The sequence below is a fragment of the Ailuropoda melanoleuca genome, chromosome 4 (assembly GCF_002007445.2).
Source record: "Ailuropoda melanoleuca isolate Jingjing chromosome 4, ASM200744v2, whole genome shotgun sequence".
In the NCBI taxonomy this organism is placed as follows: domain Eukaryota; kingdom Metazoa; phylum Chordata; class Mammalia; order Carnivora; family Ursidae; genus Ailuropoda; species Ailuropoda melanoleuca.
Window position 1 is genome coordinate 31258953 of NC_048221.1, and position 15563 is coordinate 31274515.

The 15563-nt window shown below is 42.4% G+C and overlaps 1 protein-coding gene across 7 annotated transcripts in view; it reads right to left on the reverse strand.

Moving 5' to 3' along the window:
* ADAMTS9 (ADAM metallopeptidase with thrombospondin type 1 motif 9) overlaps nt 1-15563 on the reverse strand; it is a 182617-nt gene that overhangs the window by 124157 nt on the left and 42897 nt on the right. For all 7 annotated transcript variants that reach the window (XM_034658601.1, XM_034658604.1, XM_034658603.1 and 4 more), the window contains 5 exons: nt 13563-13708; nt 5535-5716; nt 5304-5440; nt 3524-3641; nt 3174-3269 (listed from right to left, as the gene is read on the reverse strand). In XM_034658601.1, the coding sequence (XP_034514492.1) occupies nt 3174-3269; nt 3524-3641; nt 5304-5440; nt 5535-5716; nt 13563-13708 (679 nt within the window). The remainder of the gene's footprint in view (nt 1-3173; nt 3270-3523; nt 3642-5303; nt 5441-5534; nt 5717-13562; nt 13709-15563) is intronic.

Consider the following 15563-nt stretch of genomic DNA (forward strand, 5'->3'; position numbering starts at 1 on the left):
TAATTTTGCTTTCATTCTTTACAAGCAGATTAAGAAACCTCCCGTGAGGAATAAAAAGTTATCAGGAGGCCCTGCCAATTCAGATGCCTGGCCTGGTTGATGAAGTTGAATTGAACTGAGGCCACTACTTGGAAAGAGATTTTTCCAAGAAGGAGCAGAAGAGAGGAGAATCCTTCTACCTTTCAAGGAGAAGAAAGAAGCAGGTCAACATGGCTTTTGGCTTTCAGGAAATTAATTAATAAGGGAGGTTGCATGAAATTCTGCTGGATTTAATTAGGAAGTCGTAAGGCCATAGCAGCAGCCACACGCTCAAATTTATAACCCAGTGCACGCAGAAAAATGCTTGACCTATTTTGCTCAGTGGCGAAATGGGAAATGTGGGACTCCCAAAAAATAATTTTGAAAAGGGTCCTCAAGAACTCTGTTAATTCCTTTACAAAGTCACCACTCATCTGGATATTTAGAGTAGGGAAAAGCTGATCCAGCCACCGAGTAAATGATTCTAAGACTCTGGGGTCTTACAAAGGGACGATTCTGTATATTTCTGCGGTAATCCCATCCCCCAGTAAGCACGTAGTAATTTCTCAGTAAAGAGGACACGAGAAGTGGCTGTCGAACAGCTGAGCAATTATTTACCTAGCACATATATGTGTAGGCTTATATCAAGAGTTAATGATATAAAGACACAGTCTCTGACCTTAAGACAATGGGGCGCCTGGGTGGCTCAGTCGGTTAAGTGTCTGCCTTCGGCTCAGGTCATGATCTCTGGGTCCTGGGATTGAGCCCAGCGTAGGACTCCCTGCTCAGCAGGGAGTCTGCTTCTCCCTCTTCCTCTGCCCCTCCCCTCCACTTGTGTTGTCTCTCTCTCTCTCTCTCAAATAAATAAATAAATAAATAAATAAATAAAATCTTTTAAAAAAAGACTCTAGTGGTCATAGGGATAAGTAAGGAACAAATTGTCTCATCTCAGTTCATGGCAGCTCCATCTTCTCAGCTACTCAGGTAGAAACCTTGGAGTCACCCCTGACTTTTTTCTTTCTCTCACAGACCATATTTAATCTATCAACAAATCATGATGACTCCACCTTCAAAAAATAGCCAGATATCCAGATTTTGACCTTGTACTGTCACTTCCACTGCTCCTACTTGGGGCCAAGCCACCAGCATCTCTCCCTTGGATTACCGCAATAATTTCTAACCAGTCCTCCTGAATCTACTCTGTGCCCTTCTTCCACCTAACAGCCAAACCACTCCTACAAATGTGATTATATCCTATCATTCCTCAGCTCAAAATCTTTCGTAGCTCCGCCTGTCTCCCAGAACACAAGCAAGTCCTTTCAACGCTTATATGGCCCTTTATCATCTACTCCTGACATATGGTCGGCCTCCTCTAGAACTCTCCTCTGTGCTGATATAGCTACAGGCACATGGGCCTCCCCCTATTCTTGGAATAATCTAGACATGCTCCTACTTCAAGCATTTTGCACTGGTGGTTCCCTCTGCCTGGAATGCTTTTCCCCCAATCAACCTGTTTTGTCTTGCTACAATTCAATCACTTCACTATTCCCAATTCACCTTCAGTATCCCAATTTACCTTATGATATTCTATCTTCTGATAGCACTTACCATCTTCTAAAAGTATTCAGTTAGCTGATCTATTAAGTTATTGCTTATCATCTTTCTACTCCCACCAAAATGTAAGTTCCAAGAAGACAGTGATTTTAACTTACTTACTTATGTTTGTTCTGCTCATTGTACCTAGAAGAGTGCCTGGGCCATGTTAAAGAAGTGAATGAGTGAATAATGACATACTGCAGAAAATGCTACAACAAAGTCATGTATGTATATTACACTTGATCAGCATGCTTGGCTAAAGGATAGTTGTCTAGCTATCAAGGACTTCAGGTAGACATTCCAAAATACAGATTCCGAGTCTAATCTGATTCAATGAATAATTACTGACTAGTTCATTATGTCCAAATGTGTGCAGAAAGCCTCTACGGAGGTTGAATTCAGATGCATAAATAGAGTTCTTGCCTGGACATTGTAAGAGGACAAGTACATGCATTTCTTTTAAAAAGTCACTGCCCAGTCAGACTATTGTGATTTCTTCTAGATCAGAGTACAAGCCATGCTGCTTTCCATGGCTAGGAGGGAGGTGTCTGGTTGTGCAAGGTGACCAGCTGAATCCCTTCAGTCATGACACCACTCCCTTTGTCCTTCTTTTTTTTTTTTTTTTTAAAGATTTTATTTATTTATTTGACAGAGATAGAGACAGCCAGCGGAGAGGGAACACAAGCAGGGGGAGTGGTAGAGGAAGAAGCAGGCTCATAGCGGAGGAGCCTGATGTGGGGCTCGATCCCCTAAGGCCGGGATCACGCCCTGAGCCGAAGGCAGACGCTTAAACCGCTGTGCCACCCAGGCGCCCCTGTCCTTCTTTTAATTAAAAATGGTTGGGAAATTTCATAATCCCAGTGGTTTACAGAAGGATAAGTTGACGTGGGACTGGGCTGAGCCAACTGTTGAAGTGAACGCAGGGTTGACGGCATGTGGTGATTTAAAAAGAAGAAACAGATAGGAATTAATCATGTGGCTGAACATGTGAGAAGGATGAAGAATCCATAAAGTCACAAGGTGGGCCATTCTAGTCATGACATGACTAGACCTGCCACTCTAGAACCTTTTGGAATAACTGGGCATAATGAAATGCTGACTGAGCCCACCAGTGGTCTGTTACTGTTAGAGTTGGTACCACAAAAATGAGGGGGAGTAATATCTTTGATAAAACACTTGCTAGCCAGTTACCCACAGGACAGATTGCTGTTGTTGTCGTTGTCGTCATTGTTGCTTTTGAAGACTCAAAGAGAACAATGATTTTTAGGCTGAACTTGCATGGTAAGTGCGTTCAAAATTTGATGTAGGGCCTTCCTACTTATTGTCATCTGGAATAAACCCCTGATATTGACTACAGTAACTCCGTGACTCTTGCATCAATATTGTGAGGTTATACACATGAGGGAGAAATAAAAGAATGAATTTCAAGATCAACTACTTGTATGAAAGTACATGACACCCAACAGTTCTCTGTGTGCACAAGGGGGAAGGAAGGAACGTCGGCCGACAGCTCCAGAGAAGCCAAATTCCTACCAATGGCAGGGGATATTCCATCTTACCTAAGTAGTTATCATCCTCTGATTTCCCTGAGAAACTGTGCTGCCTCACGTCGATACTGGTAGCACCTGCTGGGATTCGGACCACAGTGTTGTAACCTGAAAAGAATTTAGCCATAATTCAGTATTCCACAGCACAGTTCAGTTTCTCTGAGTATGGAATTAAAGGTGGGCAACAAAGGAATATAATACCATTCTTGCTGTTTAATGTCTTCTAACCAGACGGGTAATATACCACCTGAACAAGGCTGATTTTATGCTTGACATTAATACTTTGACCTATTCCCTGTGGTTAACAATTTTTAAACTTTGACTGTTTTCCCTCTCATGGTTCTTCAGGAACAGATTCTTACCATAATGTACTGTATTAAATGTCCCTGCCACTGTTTTGCACGAAGAATTATCGCCACCGCAAATGCCACATTTATCTCTCCGGGCTTTGGAGTTTAAAACGTGATCACATCCAGCTTGCTTTTAAAAAGAAACGTTTGCAATAAATGGTAAGTATTATAAAATTATAAATATTATAAAACATTATGACATGGCAGTTAGCATGTTTCTTTGAATCATGCATTCAAAAATGACAAGAAAGTCTCTTTAAAGTTGCAAGGATTGAGAACTCAAATTATTGATAGCCCTGGTACAGAAAACGTGGTCCTTAGACCAGTAGCCATAAGCACCTTTGACGCTGTTAGGATTGCACAATCTCGGGCTCGTCCCATATCCACTGGGTGGGTTTCGGGCATGTTAGTGAGACCCTTATGTCTTCATCTACACATTAAAGTTTGAGAAGTATGGGGGCACTTGGCTGGCTCAGTTGGTAGAGCATGTGACTCTTTGATCTCAGGGCTGTAAGTTCAAGTCCCGTGTTGGGTGTAGAGATTACTTGAAAATAAAATCTTAAAAAGAAAAAAAAATCAAGCTTGAGAAGTCTAAGCCTACAAATAAGTGGAATAAACGAGAAGAACTGCTCAGGAATAAAAAAAAAAAAAAATAGGAGTGGTGGGAGGGCTGTATCCAATTAAAGAGCTGACATCCCATTTGAAGGGAGCAACCTCTGTCCACTCTCTAGGCTCCTGCTGCCACGGAGAAAGAGAAGCCCCATGTTGACATTTCTCAATCTTTCAAGAGGAACTGGAAAATTGGATTTTATGTGAAATCCCCTATGTTTAAATACTGGTTATGAATGGAGGACAAAGCATGACTCCAGGCTGCCAGTGTAAGGCCTGAGGCTCCAATTGGCCTCTGGAATTTCTCCACATCTTAATGCGATGCAGCAGTGTTGACGGAGGTCTGCAAAGGACACCAGCAATGACCAGAACACCGGGAGAGAGTTCACATTTTTGTCCATGCTGCTCATTTGTATGAACTAGCTTTGTGGAGAAGCTCAATGTTTTGCTATGAATGGACTGATGAGGAAATGTGCACTGTAGTTGTGAGATGGGAAGTGGGTAAAGCTCTTAGGCGCTCTTCCCATCAAATCCTACTGACTAGAATTCCCATTTTCCTGGACCACATGCAGGGATCAAATAAATGATCTCAAAGCCTGGCTACGTTAAGAATGTTTTCTGATGGGTGAGAACAGTGCAATGGTATCAAGCCTTCTAGAAATCACTGCACTGATGCTTTACTATCTGCCAGAAGTTTCTCGATTTCCCCTCCAAGAGTGATTAACAGGTATGTCTCAGGTAGAAGCTTTGTGCTTGAAATCAGAATGAGAAATCCGACTGAGGCCCTACTAGAGTCTGATGCCTCTTGACATATTTCAGGAGCAGAGCTATTGGATCTAGAAAACTTGCTGTATGAAAGCATTTGGGTTTAACCTTAAGCACCGAGGTTACAATAAAGGAGTGTGTGTATGTACGAATTATTATAATACATTTTCACGGGGAGGTTTTGTGCAGACCGTCACAGAGCTTGAGAATGTCAGAAAAATGCAGGACACAGCTTCTCAAACTTGGGCATCAGTATCAAGTGATACCATTGTTGATGTTGCCCTGGGAAACACCCTCTGAAAACCACCTCCCTGGAGACAGTGCACGGATATTAGCCACTGCTGGTTCTATCAAGGAAACCACAAACCACAGCTTGGCAGCAAGACAACACAGTGAAGAAAACGCCACCCGGACTTACCCGGCAGAGGCCTTGGACACAGATATCGCTGGTGTCCTGGCCGCACGGAGTCCCATCGATCACTCTGTCTCGGAGCTGATAGTAGGCTGTGTTACCGGCCACCCTGCAGAACAGCTTGCAACGGTCCTTGATCAGAACTAGAGAGCAAAAACACGACACAGAGTGACTTTTGTGCCCGGACACCACGCCAGCCTGCCCACTGTCTGTGGACGCCTCCCTGGATATACTTACTTCCACTGTACTTAGGCACCCAGCGCACAGTTGGAAGCAGACCATTGATGTTAAAATGTTTGCCATCAAATTGAGCACACTGTTCTTCTCGGAAGTCTCGCTTCTGCTTGAGACATGGCTCTGTGTTGCACGACTTGAACTTCATTCTACGCCCTACACAGTACTTCCCACCATTTTTTGGCCTGGGGAGAAAAGGGAAAGAACGCAGACACTGGATTACAAGGCCTTTCTCCCCCACGTTACTCTGCAGCTTCTTGTCTTCTAGAGAAGCACAAGGCTGAAGACAGAGATCAGGACAAAGGCTCTGGAATTTACGTTTGCATTCTGCCTTCACACCATTAAGTATATAACCTTGGGCAAACCACTTCACCTCTGCAAGCCTTCCTCTGTCTGTGGGTAAAAATGGGAAGGCACCACCTAATAAGGCTGTCTTGAGGATGCAATGTTAGAGTTTGAAATACAGAGACTGGGATCTACCAGGCAAGGATCTGTCCTCTTTCTCCTGAAAATTCAGTCCTCTGGTTTTCAAAATGTGGAAGGTAAAAGATACAGAGGAGTAGTTGGAACGCTCCCCATCTACTTTTTGTAGCATGATATTCTCAGAGGAGACCAGTCTCACACTTGTGCTATTACACTCCCATTCATTCTCTCCCTCCCCCCCACAATCATTGTTTTTCTTTGTTTTGTTTTACAAGTGAGATGGAATAAAAGGAACATCCCATATTTTGACTACCCTAATAGGAGAAGCAGGAAGAGCATACTGGTTTCATTAACGTTTGTGTGATGAGAGTTTGGGGTAAGTTTGCAGAGTCTCACAGTGCAAATTCCCTCTCGGCATGCAACCCCGAATTATAGGAAATTCAAATGTACGTGCATTTTCCAGATGGGACCCAGTGAGTCAGTTATACGACACATCTCCTAGCCATCTACAGCTTGCCAAATTCATCATGGAAATGGGAAGATCACAGAATCATAGGAAGTTGGGTTCACCCACCCAGGGCTCGAGCAGCTTGGATTTCACAGTTACCTTAGGACATCTCTGAAAGAAAGTTTTCCACTTTTCTTCTTTAAAATGAATCTTTCAGAGTCACTTTCAGAGTCACTTACCAACACCATACCAAGTGTTTTTTGCTTTGTTTTGTTAAACCAGGACTTGGGGGAAGGGGACATGTATCCATGCCCATAAAGTACAGAACGAGACCAGTCCAGCAGAACCCACAAGGCTCTGGAGCTGGAGCTGGGTTCCAGTCTCGATTACATCCTTGTGTGACCTTAGATAAAGTTCTCAGCCTCCCTGAACATCACTTGCTCCTTCTCTAAAATGAGCACACACAGTAGATACTGAAAATGTTAGCTACTATGCTCATATGTCAGCAATATGTCCCAATCTAATCTGATCCAACCGAGCGCTTGTTTTGAGTACCGAATTTGTGCTAAGATACGGGGCAGGTCTCAACGCTTCCGCCGAATGCCCAAGGCTCAGGAAGGGGCACTGGTCATGATACTGTTGCAACACAGCCCTAGATCAAAGATGCGTAGACTAAGGCAAGAACGCAGGCCTTGCAGCTACACACTGGACACCTCTGTGTCTGCCACCAGCCTCTCTGAGCTCCACCCTGCACATGCGAGACAGAGATGGTACTGTGCACCTGAAAAGCTCCTTATGAATCTGAGAAGCTTAGTAAGCAGTCTGATAAATACTGTTAGTTATCACAAAGAAAACCATATCTGGGGATACAAAATGACACATAACCTCCCGCTATCTATGTCTGATTGTTTCTCCATGAAACACAACTAAGCCCATACGCATCATAGCTGCATTGTGCTCTCCACTTGCTAAACCACACTCGGATCTTGCCCAAGGGTGAGGCATATGCAGTTCTTTAATACCGAGGGACAGGAGGCTCAGAGAAGTCCGGCACTTTGCCATGGTCCACACAGCTAATAAATGAGCAGAGCTAGGACTAGAATTCCAAGTTTCCCAGGTTCTTTCTCTATGCTCTCTTGCTAAATTATCCAGGAACTAGGGTCCAGAGTCTTTTTTCTTTTTTGGTGCCATTTGGTTTCCTGGATTCCAAGCTCTTCTCTAAGTACCAAGACACCCCAGTCTCATGCATAAAATATCAGAGATTGCACGTGAATAACAGATCAGGCCCATACACCTGTTCAGGTGAGACCTGCCTTAAATGTGCTGCAAGGAAAACCTCCTTCAATTTTTCCTCACATTGAAATGATCTTTGTGGACTCTTTCTAAAGGGCCCATCCAACAATGGAGGATCCAGCACTTATTTATTGCCTGAAAGTAACGCATATTTCCTTCTTTTTGAAATTCAGTTCTCAACAGTTGATTTTTTTCTTTCAGCTGTCTTATACAAGAAGTCTTAATTCACTCCTGAAATCGCCCAAAGGCAGCAGCTGCATGGGCTGCGCATCCCAAATACTCAGAGGGAGCTTCCTTTTAGATGGCAATGGTTTCCGCCTTGGCTCGCTTTTGGCCAGGTCAAGTGGCAAATAGCATTTAGTGACTTCCTTTTATCAATGGCATTTTTAATACACAACACCCAGAAAACACTCCACGTGAGAGGCAGTATCGTGGAGGGTCATCAATAGGGACTCTGGAAACGGAGGGTTTGAATCCCAGGCCTGCCTCTTAATAGTGGTGCAATCCTAGGCAAGTAGCTGAATCTCTCCAAGACTCAGTTTCCCCATCTGTAAAAGGGAGATGATGCTAATATCTACTTCGTCGGGATGAGTGAGGAGGGTCAGCTGGGTTAGCCCATTCAAAGCACTGGAATAAGACCTGCCACACAGTAAATGTGTAGCTATCACAAGGGCTTCCAACTCCGGCCTACGGACCAAATCCTGCCTCCTGCCTGTTCTTACCCAGCTGTGAGGTAAGAATGGTTTTTACGTTTTAAAAAATTAGGAAAAAATAAAACACATATTTTGAGACACATAAGAATTATATGAAATTCAAAGTTCAGTGTCCATAAGGTTTAATTGGCATATAGCCACACCTTTCGTTACATGTTGCCCGTGTACCTTTCCCACTATATTGACAAGGTCTAATAGTTGGGTCGGAGATCCTATGATCCGCAAGTCTAAAATATTTACTGAGTATTTTATGGAAAAAGATCCTTTTATGGTAAAGGTTTGCCCACCCCTGAGCTACTCTTGTGTACCAGGCCTCATGCCACTTTGTATGACTATGCCCAGCCATGCTGTGAGGGAGGTAGTGGCATCCCTGTTCCTGACTGTTTGTTTGAACAAGCTTCCGAAATGTTAAGTGACCTGGCCAGGTGACATGCCCATTAAGTGAGAATTGCTGGCTGGTAGACCAGCATAGGTCTCCCTGACCCAAAGCTTACGATCTGGTGTCTTTCCTATGCTGCTCTCTTGAGATAGGCTTCTTTCCGTATCACGACTCCTTCTGTGACTTTATTTGCTTTTTATGTAAAGACAGATTATACTTTATTAATATACAAAATTTGCCCTTTCAAAATATATGGCATTTCTTTTATCCCAAAGCATCTCTGCCTGATTTGCAAGGACCGTTAATAGGGAAGTCTGTAGCCAAGTGAACTTGCCTTTCAGCATGGAAAACATTCATGTTATAATTTAATGATTTAGCTGTGTAGGAGTATTTTTTCCATGTAGATAAATAATAAAAAATACAGGAAATGCAGCTTTAAAAATATTAATCCTATTTCCCAACTACTAAGATCCTTTAAAAATGACTGCATGTCAAATAGGGACGGAAAGGACTTAAAGAAATTGCTAGATTAGTTACTATGAAAGTAACTATATTCAGCAAAGCCAAGCTGAATCTTTACACAACCAAGCTTATTAATATACAAAGAAAACTCATGATACTACATGGCCAAAGCTACAAAAGAATTTTTGCAAAGATCATGACAAGTGCATTCTACCCTCACAGAAAGCTAAACTTTGGTCTGCAAATGGTTTTGAGCAGAAATCTCAACTTTTGTCTGTACTTAAAATGACTCGGAGCAGGCAGATTAGAGTTAGCACAAGGAAGGAATTTCTAGTGACAGGACAGGCAGCCCCAGAGGTAGCGTGCTTCCAGTGTGTGGAGGGTTTGGGGAAGGGGTCTAAAGGCCAACTGCAGAGGATGCTGAAAAGCTATTCAAGTATTAGATGGGATGAGCCAGAGAGTTGTCCTTGCCATCATTAACGATCCTTCCAAATGGAGTGGTCTATAAGCCTGGATATCTTTCTTTATTCGTTAGTTAATGGCTCTCCCAAAGCAACCAAGTTTTGAATTTTGAAATAAGCTTATCCAACTCAGTGCCTCAAAAAGAAAACTCTGTTTTAATTCTTTATAGCCAAATGAGAGATTCGTTTTCTTAAATGAAATAAACACGTCTGTTACCTTGTCCATCAGATTTCATAAGCAGGTACTATGGTGAAAGCCTGAGTGGGAAAATATCCACTTCATGATCTTTTTCTCCAATACATGAGTTTATTAGTTTTTAATTTACCTTACCTCCTAATTTAAAAGCAAAATAGAAGCACCAGAAGAGGGAAAGCTTTGCCCTTCCCAAAGAACTGGCATGATGTTTTATTTTGACAGACTTGTAAAAATTCTATAAACTTTTGTTGTAGCCACTAAGAAGCTCAGAGTCAATTTAGAGCACAAAGTAACAAGGATAGGGCCCAATGGCCTGATAATGCATCTTCTAGTTCCAATGCTGGCCTTGTTTTGGTACTCTGAGTTATGTTTTTGGTTGTTCTGATTTTAGATTTTACTGTATTACATGTTTCTTATAGATTGGGTGATCACATCATTAATTGTCCAATCCAGGACACTTAGAGAAAGTAAAGGGTAGCTATTGATAACTTCTTCTGACAACAGATGTGAACTGGGACTGTCTTTACAAAGCAGAATGTATGCTCATCTTATCTATAGGGCATGGGTCATAAATGGGATTAAAAAACAAATAAAACATTTAAAGACAAAAGTAGGCCCCATTCTCATGATGGCAAATCAGTAGCACTGCAAACTGGTTGAGTCCAAAAACCATCTGCCCAAAATCGGAAAGCATCTGGTTTCTACAGCTTGCTCACAGGGACACCATAGTCCCACGTGTACGGCAAGTCTACTTCTCTTCTGTAGCTTTCATGCTTTTGGGGCAGAAAAAAAAAAAACCCTAAAAATACAGCATAAAGTATCTGGATGCTAAATACATCCTTGAATTGCATGAATACCATGAAAAATAAAAATAAAAACAACCCAGCCTTCTTAATAGACACATACGTTGGTAACTACAAATGGGGCTCCACATTATACTCAAAAGGGCTCCTCAAACTGGGAAAAGGGAGGTTGCCAGTGATGGGGCCACCATTCCCCTCAAACTCCTTAAGATCAGAAATCCCTTCTGCATTCTGCATAATGAACCATCTGCTCTGTGAATTTCTCTGCACAGGCTTTTAAACTGAGATTTGGATCTGATTTTCCCATTCCTGTGTTCCTTTCTCTCGTCAAACTGACTTCCCCACCACTGCCATTGTAAACTTAGAGTTTTCTGAGGCAGACTCCTTCCTCAATTCACAGGGACATCTCAAAGAGCAAATAACTTGGAGGAGCTTTAATAAAACGATGTCAGTGCTGAGACCCAACTAGGTGGATTGTATTCTTTTAAAACCTCCCATGGTAAACCGCGAGGACAAGGACCTCTAATTGAAGTCTTGAATGATCAGTCCCTAACTTCTGAATGCGAAGATCTTTGCTCCACTTTGAAGCTCAAGAGCCTTTCCTGCTGAGATCTTTACACTCAGTGCTTTTCTTTGTCTGGCTCGTTCCAATTATGGGATGATTTATCTCTCTCCACTTTCCACGTTACCTCTAGAACTGCTCTAAGACTTAAAAAAAAACAAAACAAAAAACAAAACACTTCTTTTGAATGAAATATTCTTGGGTCACAATTTCAAAAATGTCCACTTGTTGGCAACATTCATATCCTCATGACAAGAACAGCTCCCTGTAGTAATAATGATAATTTGGCTCATTATAGCCACCAGATAGTTTTTAATTTTTAAAATGTGTGTCATATTTGCTATCAGCTTAAAATGCTTTATTTTAAAGCTTCAACAAGACAAACAGCTAGGATTTATAATGGACTTTAAAAAGCAAGTTGTGGAGCACTATATATAATATGACCCTGATTTTATATTATAGAATACTTATTTCATTGACTACATATTACATGACAAATCTCTTTTAAAAGTCCAGAGTGATACATATCAAATAATTTTTCCCTGGTTATTTTCTTGTGGGGAGTAGGTCAGAGGTAGAAATAATGATGACAGAAATTTTTTACATGAGATAATTTTGTGGCTGGATTTTTAAAAAAAAATTTATATAACCAACACAAAATACAGACTCTATTAATAATCTAATGTTTCATGTCTATACCCATAGTTACAGACTACAGTCTAAGTCTTAGAGCTCTTTCATTGTCTTTAGAGAGGCTAATATCATGTGGACATGAGATAAATGTTGGACTGTGAGCAAAAATAAATGAAAATAAATAGATCATTATCTGTGATTTGTACTAATGAGTATTTATTAGGCTGGGGCTTGTAACAGCAGCCTAAAGCTACGTTCTTTTTTGGTTAACATGATTCATATTTTTCATAGTAAAAAAACTGGCAGTTCTGTCAACACTAGGCCCTTTTCCTACCTGTGAATAACCAGCTGGGTCAAATAGCATCTGACACTTGTTTTCTACCACCCTGCAAGACAGTCTTGTTATACTGTACCAACCACTTCCCTGTTTTACCCGCTTGCTTCCGTCTATAACTCAGTCTGCTACCCCTAATGTAGGCTGTGAAACATAAATAAACACTGCACACAAAATCACTTTACATAACCCCAAAACAATTGGGTCTCAAGTATGGTTACTGGTTTGGTTTATACATGTAAAAACTATCCCTATTCTATGAAGACTTCTTGGTCCTCCAGCTTATATAGGTTCCATGATAATAATGTCACGTATTATCTTCTCCTCCTTTAGATTTGCTACACCTTAGATCCATACAAAATTTGATGTCATTCCTAATGATAAAAATATGACTTTTTAAACCTCCTTATAAACACACATGACTACTGCGATAGATGCTAGGAAAAAACCCCATCAACTTCATTTGAACATGTACTAAGGCTAGGCTGGTAAAGACAGCCATGGTCACATAATGAGAATTATCCCGAAAAGCAGGATAATCCCAATCTGTACACTGTCTGGTTGTGGGATGGCCTTAAGGAATCTCACCTGTAAAACAACTAGCTTGATTCCAAAACTAATTCCTGACTTGGGGCTCCCAGTCACTTAGGCTCTGCTAATGCCACCCTGGGGGTCTGCATGCCCTTTTCGGCATTTTAGTAGCTAACCGGAAAGGCAACAAGTTACCTACAGTCTGGATAGAAGTGTCCAATTTCTTCATTTCCTCAGGAAAATCCACCTGTTCACTTTGTTAGCCTGCGATACCAAGCTTGGCAGGCAGTGAGATATGCCCGAATGTCAAATCGTTAAACAGACCAATTGATACAACAGCATCTGCTGTTTGGTAGACAGAACTTTCTTTCTTTCTTTCTTTCTTTTTTTGAAGATTTTATTTACTTATTTGTCAGAGAGAGAGAGCAAGAGAGTACAAGCAGGGGGGAGAGGCAGGCAGAGGCAGAGGGAGAAGCAGGCTCCCCGCTAAGCAGGGAGCCCGAAGCAGGACTCAATCCCAGGACCCTGAGATCATGACCTCAGCCAAAGGCAGATGCTTAACCGACTGAGCCACCCAGGCACCCCAAGTTAGACAGAACTTTTAATAAAGGATCATGGGAGAAAATATACTATAGAGGACGGTGCCAGGGAAGAAAGAGATTAGATATTATCGGTCTAAGTAACCCTGGAAATCCATTCCCTCTCAATTGGGAACGAGCTCTCCATCTGCCTCCAGCTAAATCATTCCACCCTAGCTATCCCGAAAATGACAGCAAGAAGGTCTAGGACTTACTCTGGTCTGTTGCACTCGCGAACAGCAGTTTTGATGCCCCCTCCACACGTTCTTGAGCAGGTTCCAAAGTGACTCCAACTTCCCCAGGATCCATCGGTCACGGGGCCCTCCATTTCTTTGGGGACACAAAATCCATACTTGCAGTGCTGTATTTAATAAGGGGAACAGTGAGGGAGAGCTCGGTGCTGGAGACGTTGTAGGACCCGCTGTCCTTTCGAGTATATACCATACTTCATTCCGCCTCCCAACCCCACCATGTGCTGGTGTGAAATGCTGCCACCTCATCATCTATATGAATAATGGAAACAGTAGGGATTTTAACTTCGTACTTATGGGTTTTAGGTCATGTCTTCATTTACCACTTGCTTGAACAAAACGAGCCAATGAGTGGTTGGCTCCAGGCTGTCAGGCTAACTCCAGTGGCCAGCTTCGAAGTGCTCAATTAGTCTACTTGGAAGAATGAGGAGAGGAAGTGGGCAGACTGGTTGTAGATGGGGCCAACACGAGTTTACTGGATTTGTGGAGCGAATCTCCATTAAGAAGGCCCAGAGACGTTGTGAGCCTGGTAAAATATGTTTTATTGCTCCTCGCGGATTTGAAAAGCCCGTTTTAATTAGGTGGGAGAGAAAAAAAAAAGCAAGTTACATGATTCCTATAAACTCACTCCACACCAAAGCACACAGGATGAGACGAGAGCAAAATGGACATATTACAGAGAGTCCTAAACTTTATGGCTTTTTTGTTACTAATGGTTTCAGATTCCCCAGCCTACAGCAGGAAGAAGGCCATGATGCTTAAGACAAAACAAAACAGAATAAAACTCCTCAGCAGGACAAGGGATTCGAGAAGCCCATTTCAACCCTCTGCCATTGTTGGGGTGTGAGGCCCTGACACAAAGCCGAGGTCACTGAGCAGCGGACAAAGGCAGAGTGCAGGCAGTGGCGGCAGGAGGGTGATGCCCCGCGGCTTGCTCAGATCTCTGAAGTGGAGCTGGTGGTGGCCGGCTGCCGTGATTTATCTGCAGGGAGGCCAGAGGCAGAGGCAGAGGCTTACAGAGGCCGGTGGGGGTGTGGGGGAGCGGGCTGGGAAAGCGGACAACAAATAAGATGCAGGTGAAGGTCCCCTACTCAAGGGGCAGCCACACAGAAGGCTCGGTGAACAATTATTCAGAGAGCGCAATTAAGCTTTCTCTATTTTGCAGTGCCCTCTCTCTTGCAATGATTCTCCTGGAGTATCTGAGGGTGTCCCTTTCCCTGCGCTGTGTGGCTGAGGCTTAACAGGTTCTGCATTCAAAGATCCTGGGCAACCCCATGCCCAAGAAATGTGGGCAGAGCGAGAGGTGATGACATTACTCTGTGACTTCATTCTCTATTTGTCTTTACCAGATCTGTGAACATTTGTTGGAACATGTGCACCTAAACATAAATGAGAGAGGTAGCTTGGTCTACAGCACCACCGTCCAATGAGAACGTGCCATAAGCCACCTACTTAAAATTTCTTTTAAATGTTTAGAAGCCATATTAAAACAAATAAAAAGAAAACAAGTTAATTTTAATACCTTTTATTTAGCTCAAAATATCTGAACAGAAATAATTTCTGTATGGAATCAATATAAAATTACGGGGTTTTTTTTGTTTTGTTTTTTTTTACTTTCTTTTTCTCATACTAGGTGTTTAACAAATACCTGGTGTGAATTTTCACTTAAGCACATCTCATTTCAGACTGATATTTGAAAGTCTCACTAGACACGTGTGGCTACTGGCTGCCATACTGGACAGCAAAGGTCTTAGAAGGACAAACCTTGGCAGGCCAATGGTTTGGTGGGGAGCCATGGCTCTTCCACAGACTGACTCTGTGACCCTAGGTGAGTCCCTGACTCTGTTCCTACAGCTAAAGAATGGAGATCAACCGGCCAAAGTTGTCTTGAGCAGAACATGAGACACAGCGTATCTAGAGCAAGGAGTACACAACGGAACACATAGGGATCTGACTTAAATAAAG